We start from the raw sequence: 20,208 nt of genomic DNA, 5'->3' as shown, positions 1-20,208 counted from the left end.
TAACACTTTTTTGGTTACTACATGATTCCATATGTGTTATTTCATAGTTTTGACATCTTCACTATTATTCTACAATGTAAACAAAATAGTAAAAATAAAGGAAAACCCTTGAATGAATAGGTGTCCAAACTTTAGACTGGTACTGTACATTATGGAAAACATGTCTCACACTCAGCCATAGTTAGTAGAATAATGAATGCATTGGCAAGATTTTGGCACCGTCAACCTTTAGAAGGTTAGCAGGAAAGTTAATAATTTAAACCACCTAAATATACTCCCATTCACTGTATCACGTTTCAGGAGAAGACCCAGATGTTGACATTGTCGAAGTAACAAAAGGTTATTACAAAATCAGGGGGCAGGTAAACAACAGGTCAAGGGCAGGCAGAGATCAGTAATCCAGATTAGAGTCCAAAAAGTACAGAACGGCAGGCTGTCTCAGGGCAGGCAGAGATCAGTAATCCAGATCAGAGTCCAAAAAGTACAGAACGGCAGGCAGTGTTAGGGCAGGTAGAGGTCAATAATCCAGATCAGAGTCCAAAAAGTACAGAACGGCAGGCAGTGTTAGGGCAGGCAGAGGTCAATAATCCAGATCCAGATTCGCCATTTTTATTTTATTTTTTTACAGTGGCAAAGGGTAAAGTCTACAAAACCTAGACCATTGTGTTTATTATAGATTCAAGTTTTGGAAACATAAAACTGTATTGAGATTAAATGTTTAATCGAGGAGAAAATGTGCAGAATGTCTCACTCGATCTCCATCTTCTCCCGCCACTGGGCTTCCTCTCATCACCATATTTGGTAGTGAGTGGAAACGTCAACCGGATGCTTAACATTTATACATCAGGTGAAATATCTGGCTCATTGTTCTATCTGTGGTGTGGTTGTGTTATTAGGTGGTGGGCAGAAGCTGAAAAGAGTGAAGTTAATCGAGGAGGAGCAGATTTGTTTGTATATGACAGCAAAATATTCTTATGATGACTATAACATTTGTTGGCACCTTCAATTCTTGCACATTTTCTCATAAAAAGTATACTGAACAAAAACATAAACGCAACATGCAACAATTTCAAAGATTTACAGTTAATATATATATGTAAGGAAATCAGTCAATTGAAATAAATGAATAAGGCCCTAATCTATGGATTTCACATGACTGGGGAGGGGTGCAGCTATGGGTGGGCCTGGGAGGGCATAGGTCCACCCACTGGGGAGGGGTGCAGCTATGGGTGGGCCTGGGAGGGCATAGGTCCACCCACTGGGGAGGGGTGCAGCTATGGGTGGGCCTGGGAGGGCATAGGTCCACCCACTGGGGAGGGGTGCAGCTATGGGTGGGCCTGGGAGGGCATAGGTCCACCCACTGGGGAGGGGTGCAGCTATGGGTGGGCCTGGGAGGGCATAGGTCCACCCACTGGGGAGCCAGGTCCAGCCAATCAGAATTAGTTTTTTCCACACAAAAGGACTTTATTACAGACAGAAATACTCCCCGGTTTCATCAGCTGTTCGGGCGGCTGATCTCAGACGATCCCTTAAGTGAACAAGCCGGATGTGGATGTCCTGGGCTGGTGTGGATACACGTGGTCTGAGGGATCGGCTTATGGTAGAGAAATTGACATTAAATTATCTGGCAACAGCTCTGGTGGACATTCCTGCAGTCAGCATGCCAATAGCACACTCCCTCAAGTAAGTACTGTTTCCTTCTCCTCTTCCAACATGACAGTTATCTCTCCCTCCTCCTTCACTCCAAGAACGGCATCCTCCTCTCTCTCTTCTTCTTCTTCTTTCACTGTAACTTCCTCATCTTCTTTCTTTACTGTGACATCCTCCTCTTCCTTCTCCTCTTTCACAACAATGTTCAGCCACAGACCCTCTTTCTCCATCCAGCAGACCTCCTCTTCTTTAGCAGGAGGGGAGTATCTTAGTGAGCTCATGGTCGGGGATGTTAGCTAGCTAGTTAGCATTAGCCTAGTGTTACTTAGCCAGATAGGAGGATGTTCGCTAGCTAGTTAGCATTAGCCTAGTGTTACTTAGCCAGATAGGAGGATGTTAGCTAGCTTGTTAGCATTAGCCTAGTGTTACTTAGCCAGATAGGAGGATGTTAGCTAGCTTGTTAGCATTAGCCTAGTGTTACTTAGCCAGATAGGAGGATGTTAGCTAGCTTGTTAGCATTAGCCTAGTGTTACTTAGCCAGATAGGAGGATGTTAGCTAGCTTGTTAGCATTAGCCTAGTGTTACTTAGCCAGATAGGAGGATGTTCGCTAGCTAGTTAGCATTAGCCTAGTGTTACTTAGCCAGATAGGAGGATGTTAGCTAGCTTGTTAGCATTAGCCTAGTGTTCCTTAGCCAGATAGGAGGATGTTAGCTAGTTAAGATGAGCTACTAGCCTAGTGGTAGGCTATTCTAGCTATTCAGCCAGCTGATTAGTAACTTACATATGAAATAAATCGGGTAACTATCTATACAACATATATTTTCTTAAACACAGTGACTAATATACACCGACATAATCCCAAGAGCTATAATGTTTCGGCTATGTTGTCTAGCAAGCTACCAAAGTAGCTGACTAGCTGTTGTTGTTGTTGACGAAACTAGCTAGCATTTTTTTATCAAAAACACAAGTCAGAACACAGCCTCTCTATTCTCTCATGGGATTTCAGGTCCTCTGACTGGGAAAATGTCTTTCCACAATGAGAGCAGTGGTATGTCTTCTCCTCCTGTGTTTTAGTATGTTGGTAGGGCTTTTCTCCAGTGTGTGTTCTCTCATGCTTTTTCAGGCCCCATGATCGGGTAAAACTCTTTTCACACTGGGAACATTGGTAGGGCTTTTCTCCTGTGTGTATTCTTTCATGCACTTTCAGGCTCCCTTGATGGGTAAAACTCTTTTCACAATGGGAACATTGGTAGGGCTTTTCTCCTGTGTGTGTCCTCTCATGCTCATTCAGGCTCCCATACCACCTAAAACTCTTTCCACAGTGGGAACAGTGATAAGGCTTCTCTCCTGTGTGTGTTCTCTCATGCCCAACCAGGGCCCCTAACTGAGTAAAACTCTTTCCACAGTGGGAGCAGTGGTAAGGCTTTTCTCCTGTATGTATTCTCTTGTGCATTTTCAGACTCCATAAATGAGTAAAACTCTTTTCACAGTGGGAGCACTGATGTCGTCTCTCTGGTTTGGCCGTCTCTGGGTCTGGTTCCCCTGAAGGACTCTTCCCGCTGTCAGAGTGAGAGTCTGGTCTCTCTCCTGCCAAAGACAGACATGTAATTTAGCTAAACAGCGACCTGAATGAAACCTCCACATGATAAAACCGTCTTCCTATGAGGTTTAATCCAGACTATATCCCACAATAGCCTGAGGTCAGTCTTCACAACACAATAAAAAATAAACTTGAGATGATGTAGAGCTTAAAATCTAATCTTGCTCTCATGGAATGTCATGTTTTAGGCTGATCAGAGCTCTATAATAATAGATAATGTCATGTTTTTAGGCTGATCAGAGCTCTATAATAATAGATAATGTCATGTTTATAGGCTGAGCAGAGCTCTATAATAATAGATAATGTCATGTTTATAGGCTGATCAGAGCTCTATAATAATATATATTACTAACTATTTACATTTACATTTACGTCATTTAGCAGACGCTCTTATCCAGAGCGACTTACAAATAGGTGCATTCACCTTATAGCCAGTGGGATAACCACTTTACAATATTTTTTTAAATTTAATTTAATTTTTTTTTTTTTTTTTGGGGGGGGGGGGGTTGGAGTAGGGGGGGGGGGGGGTGTAGAAGGATTACTTTATCCTATCCCAGGTATTCCTTAAAGAGGTGGGGTTTCAAATGTCTCCGGAAGGTGGTGAGTGACTCCGCTGTCCTGGCGTCGTGAAGGAGCTTGTTCCACCATTGGGGTGCCAGAGCAGCGAACAGTTTTGACTGGGCTGAGCGGGAACTATGCTTCCGCAGAGGTAGGGGAGCCAGCAGGCCAGAGGTGGATGAACGCAGTGCCCTCGTTTGGGTGTAGGGACTGATCAGAGCCTGAAGGTACGGAGGTGCCGTTCCCCTCACAGCTCCTATTTCAGTCAATGTTATAGAATGCATTTGATCCATTGTTAATAACGTTTTGTTGGTGGCCCACTTCATATCTGAAGTAATAATGGACATGACTATCTTTTCTAAATGTTAACTGATGTGTTGAGCCAAGCCTTTCCATTGCAGTGGCTATCTATCTTTTGACCATGTTTTGAAGACTTACAAACTCAGGCGTTCAGTCTCCCCATAATGTTTGTCCATTTCATGTAACATCTATAACACTTCCTATTTCTCCAACATGACATTATTTAGACATCTGCTTGTTGGGGTATATACTCCCCCCGAGGGGGACTATAGAGAGCAATAGTAATGGTGTCTTTTTGGGGTATATACTCCCCCCCGAGGGGTACTATAGAGAGCAATAGTAATGGCGTCTTTTTGGGGTATATACTCCCCCCGAGGGGTACTATAGAGAGCAATAGTAATGGTGTCTTTTTGGGGTATATACTCCCCCCGAGGGGTACTATAGAGAGCAATAGTAATGGCGTCTTTTTGGGGTATATACTCCCCCCGAGGGGTACTATAGAGAGCAATAGTAATGGCGTCTTTTTGGGGTATATACTCCCCCCGAGGGGGACTATAGAGAGCAATAGTAATGGCGTCTTTTTGGGGTATATACTCCCCCCGAGGGGTACTATAGAGAGCAATAGTAATGGCGTCTTTTTGGGGTATATACTCCCCCCGAGGGGTACTATAGAGAGCAATAGTAATGGTGTCTTTTTGGGGTATATACTCCCCCCGAGGGGTACTATAGAGAGCAATAGTAATGGTGTCTTTTTGGGGTATATACTCCCCCCCGAGGGGGACTATAGGGAGCAATAGTAATGGCGTCTTTTTGGGGTATATACTCCCCCCGAGGGGTACTATAGAGAGCAATAGTAATGGTGTCTTTTTGGGGTATATACTCCCCCCGAGGGGTACTATAGAGAGCAATAGTAATGGTGTCTTTTTGGGGTATATACTCCCCCCGAGGGGTACTATAGAGAGCAATAGTAATGGTGTCTTTTTGGGGTATATACTCCCCCCGAGGGGTACTATAGAGAGCAATAGTAATGGCGTCTTTTTGGGGTATATACTCCCCCCGAGGGGTACTATAGAGAGCAATAGTAATGGCATCTTTTGGGGTATATACTCCCCCTGAGGGGTACTATAGAGAGCAATAGTAATGGCGTCTTTTTGGGGTATATACTCCCCCCGAGGGGGACTATAGAGAGCAATAGTAATGGTGTCTTTTTGGGGTATATACTCCCCCCCGAGGGGTACTATAGAGAGCAATAGTAATGGCGTCTTTTTGGGGTATATACTCCCCCCGAGGGGTACTATAGAGATCAATAGTAATGGTGTCTTTTTGGGGTATATACTCCCCCCGAGGGGGACTATAGAGAGCAATAGTAATGGTGTCTTTTTGGGGTATATACTCCCCCCGAGGGGTACTATAGAGAGCAATAGTAATGGTGTCTTTTTGGGGTATATACTCCCCCCGAGGGGTACTATAGAGAGCAATAGTAATGGCGTCTTTTTGGGGTATATACTCCCCCCGAGGGGTACTATAGAGAGCAATAGTAATGGCATCTTTTGGGGTATATACTCCCCCTGAGGGGTACTATAGAGAGCAATAGTAATGGCGTCTTTTTGGGGTATATACTCCCCCCGAGGGGGACTATAGAGAGCAATAGTAATGGTGTCTTTTTGGGGTATATACTCCCCCCCGAGGGGTACTATAGAGAGCAATAGTAATGGCGTCTTTTTGGGGTATATACTCCCCCCGAGGGGTACTATAGAGATCAATAGTAATGGTGTCTTTTTGGGGTATATACTCCCCCCGAGGGGGACTATAGAGAGCAATAGTAATGGCGTCTTTTTGGGGTATATACTCCCCCCGAGGGGTACTATAGAGAGCAATAGTAATGGCGTCTTTTTGGGGTATATACTCCCCCCGAGGGGTACTATAGAGAGCAATAGCAATGGTGTCTTTTTGGGGTATATACTCCCCCCGAGGGGGACTATAGAGAGCAATAGTAATGGCGTCTTTTTGGGGTATATACTCCCCCCGAGGGGTACTATAGAGAGCAATAGTAATGGTGTCTTTTTGGGGTATATACTCCAACCGAGGGGTACTATAGAGAGCAATAGTAATGGCGTCTTTTTGGGGTATATACTCCCCCCGAGGGGTACTATAGAGAGCAATAGTAATGGTGTCTTTTTGGGGTATATACTCCCCTAGAGGGGGACTATAGAGAGCAATAGTAATGGCGTCTTTTTGGGGTATATACTCCCCCCGAGGGGTACTATAGAGAGCAATAGTAATGGCGTCTTTTTGGGGTATATACTCCCCCCCGAGGGGGACTATAGGGAGCAATAGTAATGGCGTCTTTTTGGGGTATATACTCCCCCCGAGGGGTACTATAGAGAGCAATAGTAATGGCGTCTTTTTGGGGTATATACTCCCCCCGAGGGGTACTATAGAGAGCAATAGTAATGGTGTCTTTTTGGGGTATATACTCCCCCCGAGGGGTACTATAGAGAGCAATAGTAATGGTGTCTTTTTGGGGTATATTCTCCCCCCGAGGGGTACTATAGAGACCAATAGTAATGGCGTCTTTTTGGGGTATATACTCCCCCCGAGGGGTACTATAGAGAGCAATAGTAATGGCGTATTTTGGGGTATATACTCCCCCCGAGGGGTACTATAGAGAGCAATAGTAATGGCGTCTTTTTGGGGTATATACTCCCCCCGAGGGGTACTATAGAGAGCAATAGTAATGGCGTCTTTTTGGGGTATATACTCCCCCCGAGGGGGACTATAGAGAGAAATAGTAATGGTGTCTTTTTGGGGTATATACTCCCCCCGAGGGGTACTATAGAGAGCAATAGTAATGGTGTCTTTTTGGGGTATATACTCCTCCCGAGGGGGACTATAGAGAGCAATAGTAATGGCGTCTTTTTGGGGTATATACTCCCCCCGAGGGGTACTATAGAGAGCAATAGTAATGGCGTCTTTTTGGGGTATATACTCCCCCCGAGGGGGACTATAGAGAGCAATAGTAATGGCGTCTTTTTGGGGTATATACTCCCCCCGAGGGGTACTATAGAGAGCAATAGTAATGGCGTATTTTTGGGGTATATACTCCCCCCGAGGGGTACTATAGAGAGCAATAGTAATGGTGTCTTTTTGGGGTATATACTCCCCCCGAGGGGGACTATAGAGAGCAATAGTAATGGTGTCTTTTTGGGGTATATACTCCAACCGAGGGGTACTATAGAGAGCAATAGTAATGGCGTCTTTTTGGGGTATATACTCCCCCCGAGGGGGACTATAGAGAGCAATAGTAATGGTGTCTTTTTGGGGTATATACTCCCCTAGAGGGGGACTATAGAGAGCAATAGTAATGGCGTCTTTTTGGGGTATATACTCCCCCCGAGGGGTACTATAGAGAGCAATAGTAATGGCGTCTTTTTGGGGTATATACTCCCCCCCGAGGGGGACTATAGGGAGCAATAGTAATGGCGTCTTTTTGGGGTATATACTCCCCCCGAGGGGTACTATAGAGAGCAATAGTAATGGCGTCTTTTTGGGGTATATACTCCCCCCGAGGGGTACTATAGAGAGCAATAATAATGGTGTCTTTTTGGGGTATATACTCCCCCCGAGGGGTACTATAGAGAGCAATAGTAATGGTGTCTTTTTGGGGTATATACTCCCCCCGAGGGGTACTATAGAGACCAATAGTAATGGCGTCTTTTTGGGGTATATACTCCCCCCGAGGGGTACTATAGAGAGCAATAGTAATGGCGTCTTTTGGGGTATATACTCCCCCCGAGGGGTACTATAGAGAGCAATAGTAATGGCGTCTTTTTGGGGTATATACTCCCCCCGAGGGGTACTTTAGAGAGCAATAGTAATGGCGTCTTTTTGGGGTATATACTCCCCCCGAGGGGGACTATAGAGAGCAATAGTAATGGTGTCTTTTTGGGGTATATACTCCCCCCGAGGGGTACTATAGAGAGCAATAGTAATGGTGTCTTTTTGGGGTATATACTCCCCCCGAGGGGGACTATAGAGAGCAATAGTAATGGCGTCTTTTTGGGGTATATACTCCCCCCGAGGGGTACTATAGAGAGCAATAGTAATGGCGTCTTTTTGGGGTATATACTCCCCCCGAGGGGGACTATAGAGAGCAATAGTAATGGCGTCTTTTTGGGGTATATACTCCCCCCGAGGGGTACTATAGAGAGCAATAGTAATGGCGTCTTTTTGGGGTATATACTCCCCCCGAGGGGGACTATAGAGAGCAATAGTAATGGCGTCTTTTTGGGGTATATACTCCCCCCGAGGGGGACTATAGAGAGCAATAGTAATGGCGTCTTTTTGGGGTATATACTCCCCCCGAGGGGAAATATAGAGACCAATAGTAATGGCGTCTTTTTGGGGTATATACTCCCCCCGAGGGGTACTATAGAGAGCAATAGTAATGGCGTCTTTTTGGGGTATATACTCCCCCCGAGGGGGACTATAGAGAGCAATAGTAATGGTGTCTTTTTGGGGTATATACTCCCCCCCGAGGGGTACTATAGAGAGCAATAGTAATGGCGTCTTTTTGGGGTATATACTCCCCCCCGAGGGGTACTATAGAGAGCAATAGTAATGGCGTCTTTTTGGGGTATATACTCCCCCCCGAGGGGTACTATAGAGAGCAATAGTAATGGCGTCTTTTTGGGGTATATACTCCCCCCGAGGGGGACAATAGAGAGCAATAGTAATGGTGTCTTTTTGGGGTATATACTCCCCCCCGAGGGGGACTATAGAGAGCAATTGAAATGGTGTCTTTTTGGGGTATATACTCCCCCCAAGGGGGACTATAGAGAGCAATAGTAATGGCGTCTTTTTGGGATATAAACTCCCTCAGAGGGAAACTATAGAGAGCAATAGTAATGGCGTCTTTTTGGGGTATATACTCCCCCCGAGGGGGACTATAGAGAGCAATAGTAATGGCGTCTTTTTGGGGTATATACTCCCCCCGAGGGGTACTATAGAGAGCAATAGTAATGGCGTCTTTTTGGGGTATATACTCCCCCCGAGGGGTACTATAGAGAGCAATAGTAATGGCGTCTTTTTGGGGTATATACTCCCCCCGAGGGGGACTATAGAGAGCAATAGTAATGGTGTCTTTTTAGGGTATATACTCCCCCCGAGGGGGACTATAGAGAGCAATAGTAATGGTGTCTTTTTGGGGTATATACTCCCCCCCGAGGGGTACTATAGAGAGCAATAGTAATGGTGTCTTTTTGGGGTATATACTCCCCCCGAGGGGGACTATAGAGAGCAATAGTAATGGCGTCTTTTTGGGGTATATACTCCCCCCGAGGGGGACTATAGAGAGCAATAGTAATGGCGTCTTTTTGGGGTATATACTCCCCCCGAGGGGGACTATAGAGAGCAATAGTAATGGCGTCTTTTTGGGGTGGGACTATAGAGAGCAATAGTAATGGCGTCTTTTTGGGGTATATACTCCCCCCGAGGGGTACTATAGAGATCAATAGTAATGGCGTCTTTTTGGGGTATATACTCCCCCCGAGGGGTACTATAGAGAGCAATAGTAATGGCGTCTTTTTGGGGTATATACTCCCCCCGAGGGGTACTATAGAGAGCAATAGTAATGGCGTCTTTTTGGGGTATATACTCCCCCCGAGGGGTACTATAGAGAGCAATAGTAATGGTGTCTTTTTGGGGTATATACTCCTCCCGAGGGGGACTATAGCGAGCAATAGTAATGGTGTCTTTTTGGGGTATATACTCCCCCCGAGGGGGACTATAGAGAGCAATAGTAATGGCGTCTTTTTGGGGTATATACTCCCCCCGAGGGGGACTATAGAGAGCAATAGTAATGGTGTCTTTTTGGGGTATATACTCCCCCCGAGGGGGACTATAGAGAGCAATAGTAATGGCGTCTTTTTGGGGTATATACTCCCCCCGAGGGGGGCTATAGAGAGCAATAGTAATGGTGTCTTTTTGGGGTATATACTCCCCCCCGAGGGGTACTATAGAGAGCAATAGTATTGGCGTCTTTTTGGGGTATATACTCCCCCCAAGGGGGACTATAGAGAGCAATAGTAATGGTGTCTTTTTGGGGTATATACTCCCCCCCGAGGGGTACTATAGAGAGCAATAATAATGGTGTCTTTTTGGGGTATATACTCCCCCCCGCGGGGTACTATAGAGAGCAATAGTAATGGCGTCTTTTTGGGGTATATACTCCCCCCGAGGGGGACTATAGAGAGCAATAGTAATGGTGTCTTTTTGGGGTATATACTCCCCCCCGAGGGGTACTATAGAGAGCAATAGTAATGGCGTCTTTTTGGGGTATATACTCCCCCCGAGGGGGACTATAGAGAGCAATAGTAATGGTGTCTTTTTGGGGTATATACTCCCCCCCGAGGGGGACTATAGAGAGCAATAGTAATGGTGTCTTTTTGGGATATAAACTCCCCCCGAGGGAGACTATAGAGAGCAATAGTAATGGCGTCTTTTTGGGGTATATACTCCCCCCGAGGGGGACTATAGAGAGCAATAGTAATGGTGTCTTTTTGGGGTATATACTCCCCCCCGAGGGGGACTATAGAGAGCAATAGTAATGGCGTCTTTTTGGGATATAAACTCCCCCCGAGGGAGACTATAGAGAGCAATAGTAATGGCGTCTTTTCGGGGTATATACTCCCCCCGAGGGGGACTATAGAGAGCAATAGTAATGGCGTCTTTTTGGGGTATATACTCCCCCCGAGGGGTACTATAGAGAGCAATAGTAATGGCGTCTTTTTGGGGTATATACTCCCCCCGAGGGGTACTATAGAGAGCAATAGTAATGGCGTCTTTTTGGGGTATATACTCCCCCCGAGGGGGACTATAGAGAGCAATAGTAATGGTGTCTTTTTGGGGTATATACTCCCCCCGAGGGGGACTATAGAGAGCAATAGTAATGGTGTCTTTTTGGGGTATATACTCCCCCCCGAGGGGTACTATAGAGAGCAATAGTAATGGTGTCTTTTTGGGGTATATACTCCCCCCGAGGGGGACTATAGAGAGCAATAGTAATGGCGTCTTTTTGGGGTATATACTCCCCCCGAGGGGGACTATAGAGAGCAATAGTAATGGCGTCTTTTTGGGGTATATACTCCCCCCGAGGGGGACTATAGAGAGCAATAGTAATGGCGTCTTTTTGGGGTGGGACTATAGAGAGCAATAGTAATGGCGTCTTTTTGGGGTATATACTCCCCCCGAGGGGTACTATAGAGAGCAATAGTAATGGCATCTTTTTGGGGTATATACTCCCCCCGAGGGGTACTATAGAGAGCAATAGTAATGGCGTCATTTTGGGGTATATACTCCCCCCGAGGGGTACTATAGAGAGCAATAGTAATGGCGTCTTTTTGGGGTATATACTCCCCCCGAGGGGTACTATAGAGCGTAATAGTAATGGCGTCTTTTTGGGGTATATACTCCCCCCGAGGGGGACTATAGAGAGCAATAGTAATGGCGTCTTTTTGGGGTATATACTCCCCCCGAGGGGGACTATAGAGAGCAATAGTAATTGCGTCTTTTTGGGGTATATACTCCCCCCCGAGGGGTACTATAGAGAGCAATAGTATTGGCGTCTTTTTGGGGTATATACTCCCCCCGAGGGGTACTATAGAGAGCAATAGTAATGGTGTCTTTTTGGGGTATATACTCCCCCCGAGGGGTACTATAGAGAGCAATAGTAATGGCGTCTTTTTGGGGTATATACTCCCCCTCAACTGTGGGACTTTATATAGACAGGTACATGCCTTTCCAAATCATGTAAAATCAATTTAATTTACCACAGGTGGACTCCATTCAAGTTGTAGAAACGACTCAAGGATGATCAATGGAAACAGGATGCACTTGAGCTTAATTTCGAGTGTCATAGCAAACGGTCTGAATACTTATGTAAATACGTTTTTTCAGTTTATTTTTATTTTTAATACATTTGCAAACATTTCTAAAAACCTGTTTTCACTTTGTCATTATGGGGTATTGTGTGTAGATTGCTGAGGATTTCTATTTATTTAATCCATTTTAGAATAAGGATGTAACGTAACAAAATGTGGAAAAAGTCAAGGGGTCTGAATACTTTCCGAATGCACCGTATATATACACATGGATCCACCTCCTGAAACGCACTTCACTTGCTGTTCTGTTTTGTTTGTTTTACACAGCACAGCTGATCTGATCCTGGCCTGGACAATCAAATCAATTGCGGTCGGATTCCCTCTTGTCATTTGAGTGTCTTAATTTTTTCATCAAACAGCGCGCTTTAAACATCAGACAAGCTATCAGACTATAGTTGATTTGATTAAAACACATAGGATGTGTCTATATATGGAAATGTCTAGGTGGTTCCAAACTTCTTCCATTTAAGAATGATGGAGGCCACTGTGTTCTTGGGACCCTTCAATATTGCAGCATTGACATTTTTTGGTACCCTTCCCCAGAGACAATCCTGTCTCGGAGCGCTACGGACAACTCCTTCGACCTCATGGCTTGGTTTTTGCTCTGACATGCATTGTCAACTGTGGGACCTTATATAGACAGGTATAATCGTAAACAATATGATTTCATGTGCCATGAACAAAAACACTACATTCTCAGTCAAAAACATAAGTCAGAACACAGCCTCACTATTCTCTCATGTGATTTTATTTCTATTCAGATAAAATTAAACTGCATTAATAAAATCCTTTTTACAATCAGCACCAGTTTTATCTGTTATGGTGGAATAATACTGATGGGAACATTCATGAGGTAGTGAATGTTTTTCATGTCAACAACTTATCAATGTTATCAGAACAACATCATCACATTTTCATACTCCTTTAGCTTGAGGACTAGTACACAAACTAACTCAATGAAACACAACAAGTAAATACAAAAGGTTTCAATGTTAGAATCAAGAATTGCACATGCTATGAATCTAGTTCATCATTTACATTTAGCAATATCCAAATCATGTAATCAAATTCATTTTGCAATATCCAAATCATATATCCAATCAATTTCAATCAAATTCATTTAGCAAAAGCCTAATCTTATATATCAAATCAAAGTCTATAGGTTTCAAGGTTAGAATCAAGAAATGCAATGTTCCATTCATCTATATAATAATTTACATTTAGCAATATCCATTATATAATGAACAACTGAGGGTGTATACCTGTAACCAATGCATTAAAGTTCATAACCAAAACAAAATACACATTTTATAGTATTTAATCTGATTTTAGATATGATCAGGCCTCGAGGTGAAAAAACTAAAATATGCCTATTTTTGAGTAAGAATTTATATAAACAAAATGTTTTCATGTGGCATAAACAAAAACACAAATTGTCAGTTAAAAAAATAAGTCAGAACACAGTCACTCAATTCTCTCATGTGATTTCAGGTTCTTTGACTGGGAAATTGTCCTTCCACACAGAGAGTGAGAAGTGGTGGGGCTTTTTTCGTGTGTGTTCTCTTATGCTCCTTCAGGCTCCTTAACAAGGTAAAACTCTTTCCACACTGGGAGCAGTGGTAATGCTTTTCTCCTGTGTGTATTCTCTCATGCCTTTTCAGGGTAGCTAACACGGTAAAACTCTTTCTACACTGGGAACATTGGAAAGGCTTTTCTCCTGTGTGTGTCCTCTCATGAGCTTTTAGGTCCCCTACTCGGGAAAATCTCTTTTTACACTGGGAGCAGTGGTAGGGCTTTTCTCCTGTGTGTGTCCACTCATGCTCCTTCAGGCTCCCTAACTGAATAAAACTCATTCCACATTGGGAACATTGATAAGGCTTTTCTCCTGTGTGTATTCGCTCATGCCTTTTCAGGTTAGCTAACACGGTAAAACGCTTTTTACACTGGGAGCATTGGAAAGGCTCTTCTCCTGTGTGTGTCCACTCATGAGATTTTAGGTCACCTGATCGGGAAAATCGCTTTTCACATTGGAAGCAGTGGTAAAGTTTTTCTCCTGTGTGTATTCTCTCATGCCTTTTCAGGTTAGCTAACAGGGTAAAAATCTTTCCACACTGGGAACATTGGAAAGGCTTTTCTCCTGTGTGTGTCCTCTCATGAGCTTTTAGGTCCCCTACTCGGGAAAATCTATTTTTACACAGAGCAGTGGTAAGGCTTTTCTCTTGTGTGTTTTCTCTCATGCTCTTTTAGGTGCCCTATCTGAGTAAAACTATTTCCACACTGGGAACATTGGAATGGCTTTTCTCCTGTGTGTGTCCTCTCATGCCTTTTCAGGTTATTTAACATGGTAAAACTCTTTCCACAGTGGGAACATTGGAAAGGCTTTTCTCCTGTGTGTGTCCTCTCATGAGCTTTGAAGTCCCCTGATCGGGAAAATCTCTTTTCACATTGGAAGCAGTGGTGTTGTCTCGCTGGTTTGGGCGTCTCTTGGTCTGGTTCCGCTGAAGGACTCTTCCCGCTTTCAGAGTGAGAGTCTGGTCTCTCTCCTGCCAAAGACAAACAGAGTATCCAGTTAAACAGAGACTTGAATGAAACCTCCACATGATAAAACTGTCTTCCTATGATGTTTAACCTAGACTAGATCCCTAAATAAAAGAGCAGAGCTTGTCATCACAGAGTGGCTGTAGTGCTTTGTAGACTGGGTAAATCCATTTGAATTCAATACATTTTTGACAGCATCCCTTTTGATTTAAAAAAAGCTTTCCTTACATGTTTGCCTATGGAAGAAGTGGTAAGAAAGTGACTTTTTGTAACTGAAAGCCAAAACATTCATGAGATAAAGGGATGTAGCTCAGTTGATAGAGCATGGGGTTTGCAACGCCAGGGTTGTGGGTTCGATTCCCACGGGGGGCCAGTATAAAAAAATATATATATACAGTGGGGAGAACAAGTATTTGATACACTGACGATTTTGCAGGTTTTCCTACTTACAAAGCATGTAGAGGTCTGTAATTTTTATCATAGGTACACTTCAACTGTGAGAGACGGAATCTAAAACAAAAATCCATAAAATCACATTGTATGATTTTTAAGTAATTAATTTGCAGTTGGTCCTCTGTAGCTCAGCTGGTAGAGCACAGCGCTTGTAACGCCAAGGTAGTGGGTTCGATCCCCGGGACCACCCATACACAAAAAAAAATGTATGCACGCATGACTGTAAGTCGCTTTGGATAAAAGCGTCTGCTAAATGGCATATTATTATTATTATTATTACTTCAACTGTGAGAGGCGGAATCTAAAACAAAAATCCAGAAAATCACATTGTATGATTTTTAAGTAATTAATTTGCATTTTATTGCATGACATTGGTGGTCCTCTGTAGCTCAACTGGTAGAGCACGGCGCTTGTAACGCCAGGGTAGTGGGTTCGATCCCCGGGACCACCCATACGTAAAAACGTATGCACACATGAGTGTAAGTCGCTTTGGATAAAAGCGTCTGCTAAATGTCATATTATATTGTTATAATAACGCCAATATTCCTCTTATAAACACTCAACCAGGAAGCAGTCTAACACCCCCCTGTATATAGCCTCCCTACTGTTATTTTATTTTACTTCTGCTCTTTTTTTCCCCCTCAACACTTTTTTTGTTGTTGTTGTTTTATTTTACTTTTTTATTTTAAAATAAATGCGTTGTTGGTTAAGGGCTGTATGTAAGCATTTCACGGAAATGTCCACACCTGTTGTATTCGGGCGCATGTGGCAAATAAAATGTTATTTGATTACTCCTGGTGACTTTCCCGACTTCATTGAGGTGATGGCTGTTCTCATATCAGATTCTAGTATAGGAGCATCCAAATCCTTTATTTGATCTGGGGACACCCCCTGGGAAAAAAAGGCATTCAATTTAACTGGGTCTAAGTTACATTCAGACTTATATAAAGAGTCCAATAAAAGTCATAAAACACATTGTTAATATCTTTTGTACCCGTCAGTACCTCCACACTTCCACTTTTGATAGCTGGTGTTACAAAACTGGCATCTTTTTTGTTTCAATTGTCCAGCCAATAACGGACCTGTTTTTTCACCACTTTCATCAAAGCAGAAACATATTCAGCCTTTTTTGTTACAGATCTCACGTCATTGAAACTTCAGATCACAGACTTGTTTCAATAGGGATTTTTCCTCGGATAACTATTTTCCCCCAACTCTTTAAATTTGAGACTTTAGTTTTTTCCAACTCTTTCTCCATCTTCCCTTTTCTTTCTGCTGGTGTGTGCTATTATTGTGCCCCTAACATAAGCTTTAGTCCTTCCAAGTCACCTCTCTCTTCTCCCGATACGTTCCCTTCTGCAGCCGCCAGTACTCTCTCTCCAGATCCCTGAGAAAGCGGATGATGATCGGTCTAAGGCGGCTGATTCTCCCGTGGTATTGTTGCTAGGGAACGGTGGACTCCGTTGAAGCTCGGATTTGTCCAGATCCACCCCAAGAGCTTCCCAGATAATTTGTCTCACGCATTCCCGCGGCCTGCTATCCTCCAGACCCCTAAAAGTCTTAAATTGAGGAGCCTGTCTCGGTTAGCTGAATCTTGAACGCTTCTGTGGAGATCCTCATACGGTTTGGCGTTCTTCTCGACTTCCTTAAATCAGTCGGTCGTTGTCGTCCCTCAAAAACAATGATCCTAAATTGACTATTCTATCGAATAGGAAACTGGGAGGGTTTTATCGGGAGGCTCATTTCAGACAACCACCTTGCTTCCCAACATCCCGTGACTCAAGAGTTGTGTTTATTTTGATGGTCGAGCGAGAGTTGGTCACCAACTGGATGTCACAGTGACTTACCAATTAGTTCCTTCCGCTTTCAAGACAACTGGGGAATCGGTCATTCTGACATTTCCGACTTGAACACTCATAGAAACATTTCCTTGGTTTCCCACTTGGAAAATATCGGAATCGACCAACAGGAAGCTCTACACAACAAACTTCCATACACTTTAACTATGAGGTTCCGAGTTCTTGAAAGCACCAACACGTTACTGATTTCAGGAGCATGAAGACGAGCCGTGCGAACGACCATTACACCTAATAAAATACCAAATCACCGGTGTTCGAGGTGCATGCCGGCCTGAGGTGCTTCCCACTGGGCAGCTGTATCACGGTGTCGCCGGCGGTAGTTAACGTGGCCAAATGTTTTCCTCCAAGTTGTAAGCAGCACAACAGCCTGCACGGCTAGTCTGTGTTTCACTGTGTCCTTAGCCCCGGCCTGCCGAGCACTGCTTTACGCCGAGGGAATGTAGCTAGCTGGCTAACCTCGTCCCACACTGCGTGGAAGTGTCTGGGAAGGAGATTACTAGCTAGCTAGCACAAGCTATTGTAGCCAGAGAAGAAGAGAGAGAACCAACTCACGGGAATATCTCTCCTTCCAGCAGGTGGAGTTTTTGTATGGAGGTCTGTGAGCTGGTCCAAGTTGGCCAACAAAAGGAATGGCTTATTTGCAACGTGAGGTTTACTTGATCGAATAGAAGATTCGTAATGCTTAAGTTGTTCTGAGTGTACTGATAAGTAGGACATGTGACACACTCTAACCTGGTGGTCCCTGCACGCACGACCCACGTGGAGTTCCAGGTCTCCGGCAGCCTCTGGAACTGCCGTTCTGCGGCCAACAAGGCAGAGTTCATCTCAGCCTATGCTACCCTCCAGTCCCTCGACTTCTTGCCGCTGACGGAAACATGGATTGCCACTGAAATCTGACCATGTGTTCTCGCATACCCCGAGAGCATCTGGTCAGCGGGGTGGTGGCACAGGAATCCTCATCTCTCCCAAGTGGACATTCTCTCTTTCTCCCCTGACCCATCTGTCTATCTCCTCATTTGAATTCCATGGTGTCACAGTCACTAGCCAATTCAAGCTTATTCCTTATCATTTATCGCCCTCCAGGTTCCCTTGGAGAGTTCATCAATGAGCTTGAAAAGTTCCTTTCCTGAGGATGGCTCACCCCTCACAGTTCTGCGTGACTTTAACCTCCCTACGTCTACCTTTGACTCATTTCTCGCTGCCTCCTTCTTTCCACTCCTCTCCTCTTTTGACCTCACCCTCTCACTGTACCCCCCCTACTCACAAGGCAGGCAATACGCTTGACCTCATCTTTACTAGATGCTGTTCTTCTACTAATCTCACTGCAACTCCCCTCCAAGTCTCCGACCACTACATTGTATCCTTTTCTCTCTCGCTCTCCTCCAACACTACTCACTCTGCCCCTACTCATATGGTAATGCGCCGTAGCAACCTTCGCTCTGTCTCTCCCACTACTCTCTCCTCTTCCATCCTATCATCTCTTCCCTCTGCTCAATCCTTCTCCCTCCAATCTCCTGATTCTGCCTCCTCAACCCTCATCTCATCCCTTTCTGCATCCTTTGACTCTCTATGTCCCCTATCCTCCCGGCCGGCTCGGTCCTACCCTCCTGCTCCGTGGCTTGACGACTCATTGCGAGCTCACAGAACAGGGCTCCGGGCAGCCGAGCGGAAATTGAGGAAAAATAGACTCCCTGTAGACCTGGCATCTTTTCACTCCCTCCTCTCTACATTTTCTTCCTATGTTTCTGCTGCTAAAGCCACTTGCCACCACTCTAAATTCCAAGCATCTGCCTCTAACCCTAGGAAGCTCTTTGCCACCTTCTCCTCCCTGCTGAATCCCCCCCCCCCCTCCCCCCTGTCTCTGTGGATGACTTCGTCAACCATTTTGAAAAGAAGGTTGACGACATCCGATCCTCATTTGTTAAGTCAAATGACACCGCTGGTCCTGCTCACACTGCCCTACCCTATGCTTTGACTTCTTTCTCCCCTCTCTCTCCAGATGAAATCTTGCGACTTGTGACGGCCGGCCGCCCAACAACCTGCCCGCTTGACCCTATCCCCTCCTCTCTTCTCCAGACCATTTCCGGAGACCTTCTCCCTTACCTCACCTCGCTCATCAACTCATCCTTGACTGCTGGCTATGTCCCTTCCGTCTTCAAGAGAGCGAGAGTTGCACCCCTTCTCAAAAAACCTACACTCGATCCCTCCGATGTCAACAACTACAGACCAGTATCCCTTCTTTCTTTTCTCTCCAAAACTCTTGAGCGTGCCGTCTTTAGCCAACTCTCTTGCTATCTCTCTCAGAACGACCTTCTTGATCCAAACCAGTCAGGTTTCAAGACTGGTCATTCAACTGAGACTGCTCTTTTCTGTGTCACGGAGGCTCTCCGCACTGCTAAAGCTAACTCTCTCTCCTCTGCTCTCGTCCTTCTAGACCTATCTGCTGCCTTTGATACTGTGAACCATCAGATCCTCCTCTCCACCCTCTCAGAGTTGGGCATCTCCGGCGCGGCTCACTCTTGGATTGCGTCCTACCTGACAGGTCGCTCCTACCAGGTGGCGTGGCGATAATCTGTCTCCGCACCACGTGCTCTCACCACTGGTGTCCCCCAGGGCTCAGTTCTAGGCCCTCTCCTATTCTCGCTATACACCAAGTCACTTGGCTCTGTCATATCCTCACATGGCCTCTCCTATCATTGCTACGCAGACGAAACACAACTAATCATCTCATTTCCCCCTTCTGATAACCAGGTGGCGAATCGCATCTCTGCATCTCTGGCAGACATATCAGTGTGGATGACAGATCACCACCTCAAGCTGAACCTCGGCAAGACGGAGCTGCTCTTCTTCCCGGGGAAGGACTGCCCGTTCCATGATCTCGCCATCACGGTTGACAACTCTGTTGTGTCCTCCTCCCAGACTGCAAAGAGCCTTGGCGTGACCCTGGACAACACCTTGGACACACCTCTCCGCTAACATCAAGGCGGTGACCCGATCCTGTAGGTTCATGCTCTACAACATTCGGAGAGTACGATCCTGCCTTAGACAGGAAGCGGCACAGGTCCTAATCCAGGCACTTGTCATCTCCCGTCTGGATTACTGCAACTCGCTGTTGGCTGGGCTCCCTGCCTGTGCCATTAAACCCCTACAACTCATCCAGAATGCCGCAGCCTGTCTGGTGTTCAACCTTCCCAAGTTCTCTCACGTCACCCCCCTCCTCCGCACACTCCACTGGCTTCCAGTTGAAGCTCGCATCCGCTACAAGACCATGGTGCTTGCCTATGGAGCAGTGAGGAGAACGGCACCTCT

The 20,208-nt window shown here is 45.2% G+C and overlaps 1 protein-coding gene across 1 annotated transcript in view; it reads right to left on the bottom strand.

Annotated features, from left to right (window-relative positions):
* Nucleotides 1-2,561: 2,561 nt before the first annotated feature.
* LOC311125284 (uncharacterized protein) overlaps nt 2,562-20,208 on the bottom strand; it is a 37,013-nt gene continuing 19,366 nt past the window's right edge. Inside the window, exon 3 of the mRNA XM_084199331.1 lies at nt 2,562-3,238. Within this exon, the coding sequence (XP_084055457.1) occupies nt 2,607-3,238 (632 nt within the window). The 3' untranslated portion in view covers nt 2,562-2,606. The remainder of the gene's footprint in view (nt 3,239-20,208) is intronic.

The sequence above is a fragment of the Coregonus lavaretus genome, assembly GCF_964263955.1.
Source record: "Coregonus lavaretus genome assembly, contig: HAP1_SCAFFOLD_298, whole genome shotgun sequence".
Taxonomy (NCBI): Eukaryota; Metazoa; Chordata; class Actinopteri; order Salmoniformes; family Salmonidae; genus Coregonus; species Coregonus lavaretus.
Note: the sequence above shows the minus strand (reverse complement) of the source record. Positions and strands in the feature narration are given on the sequence as shown.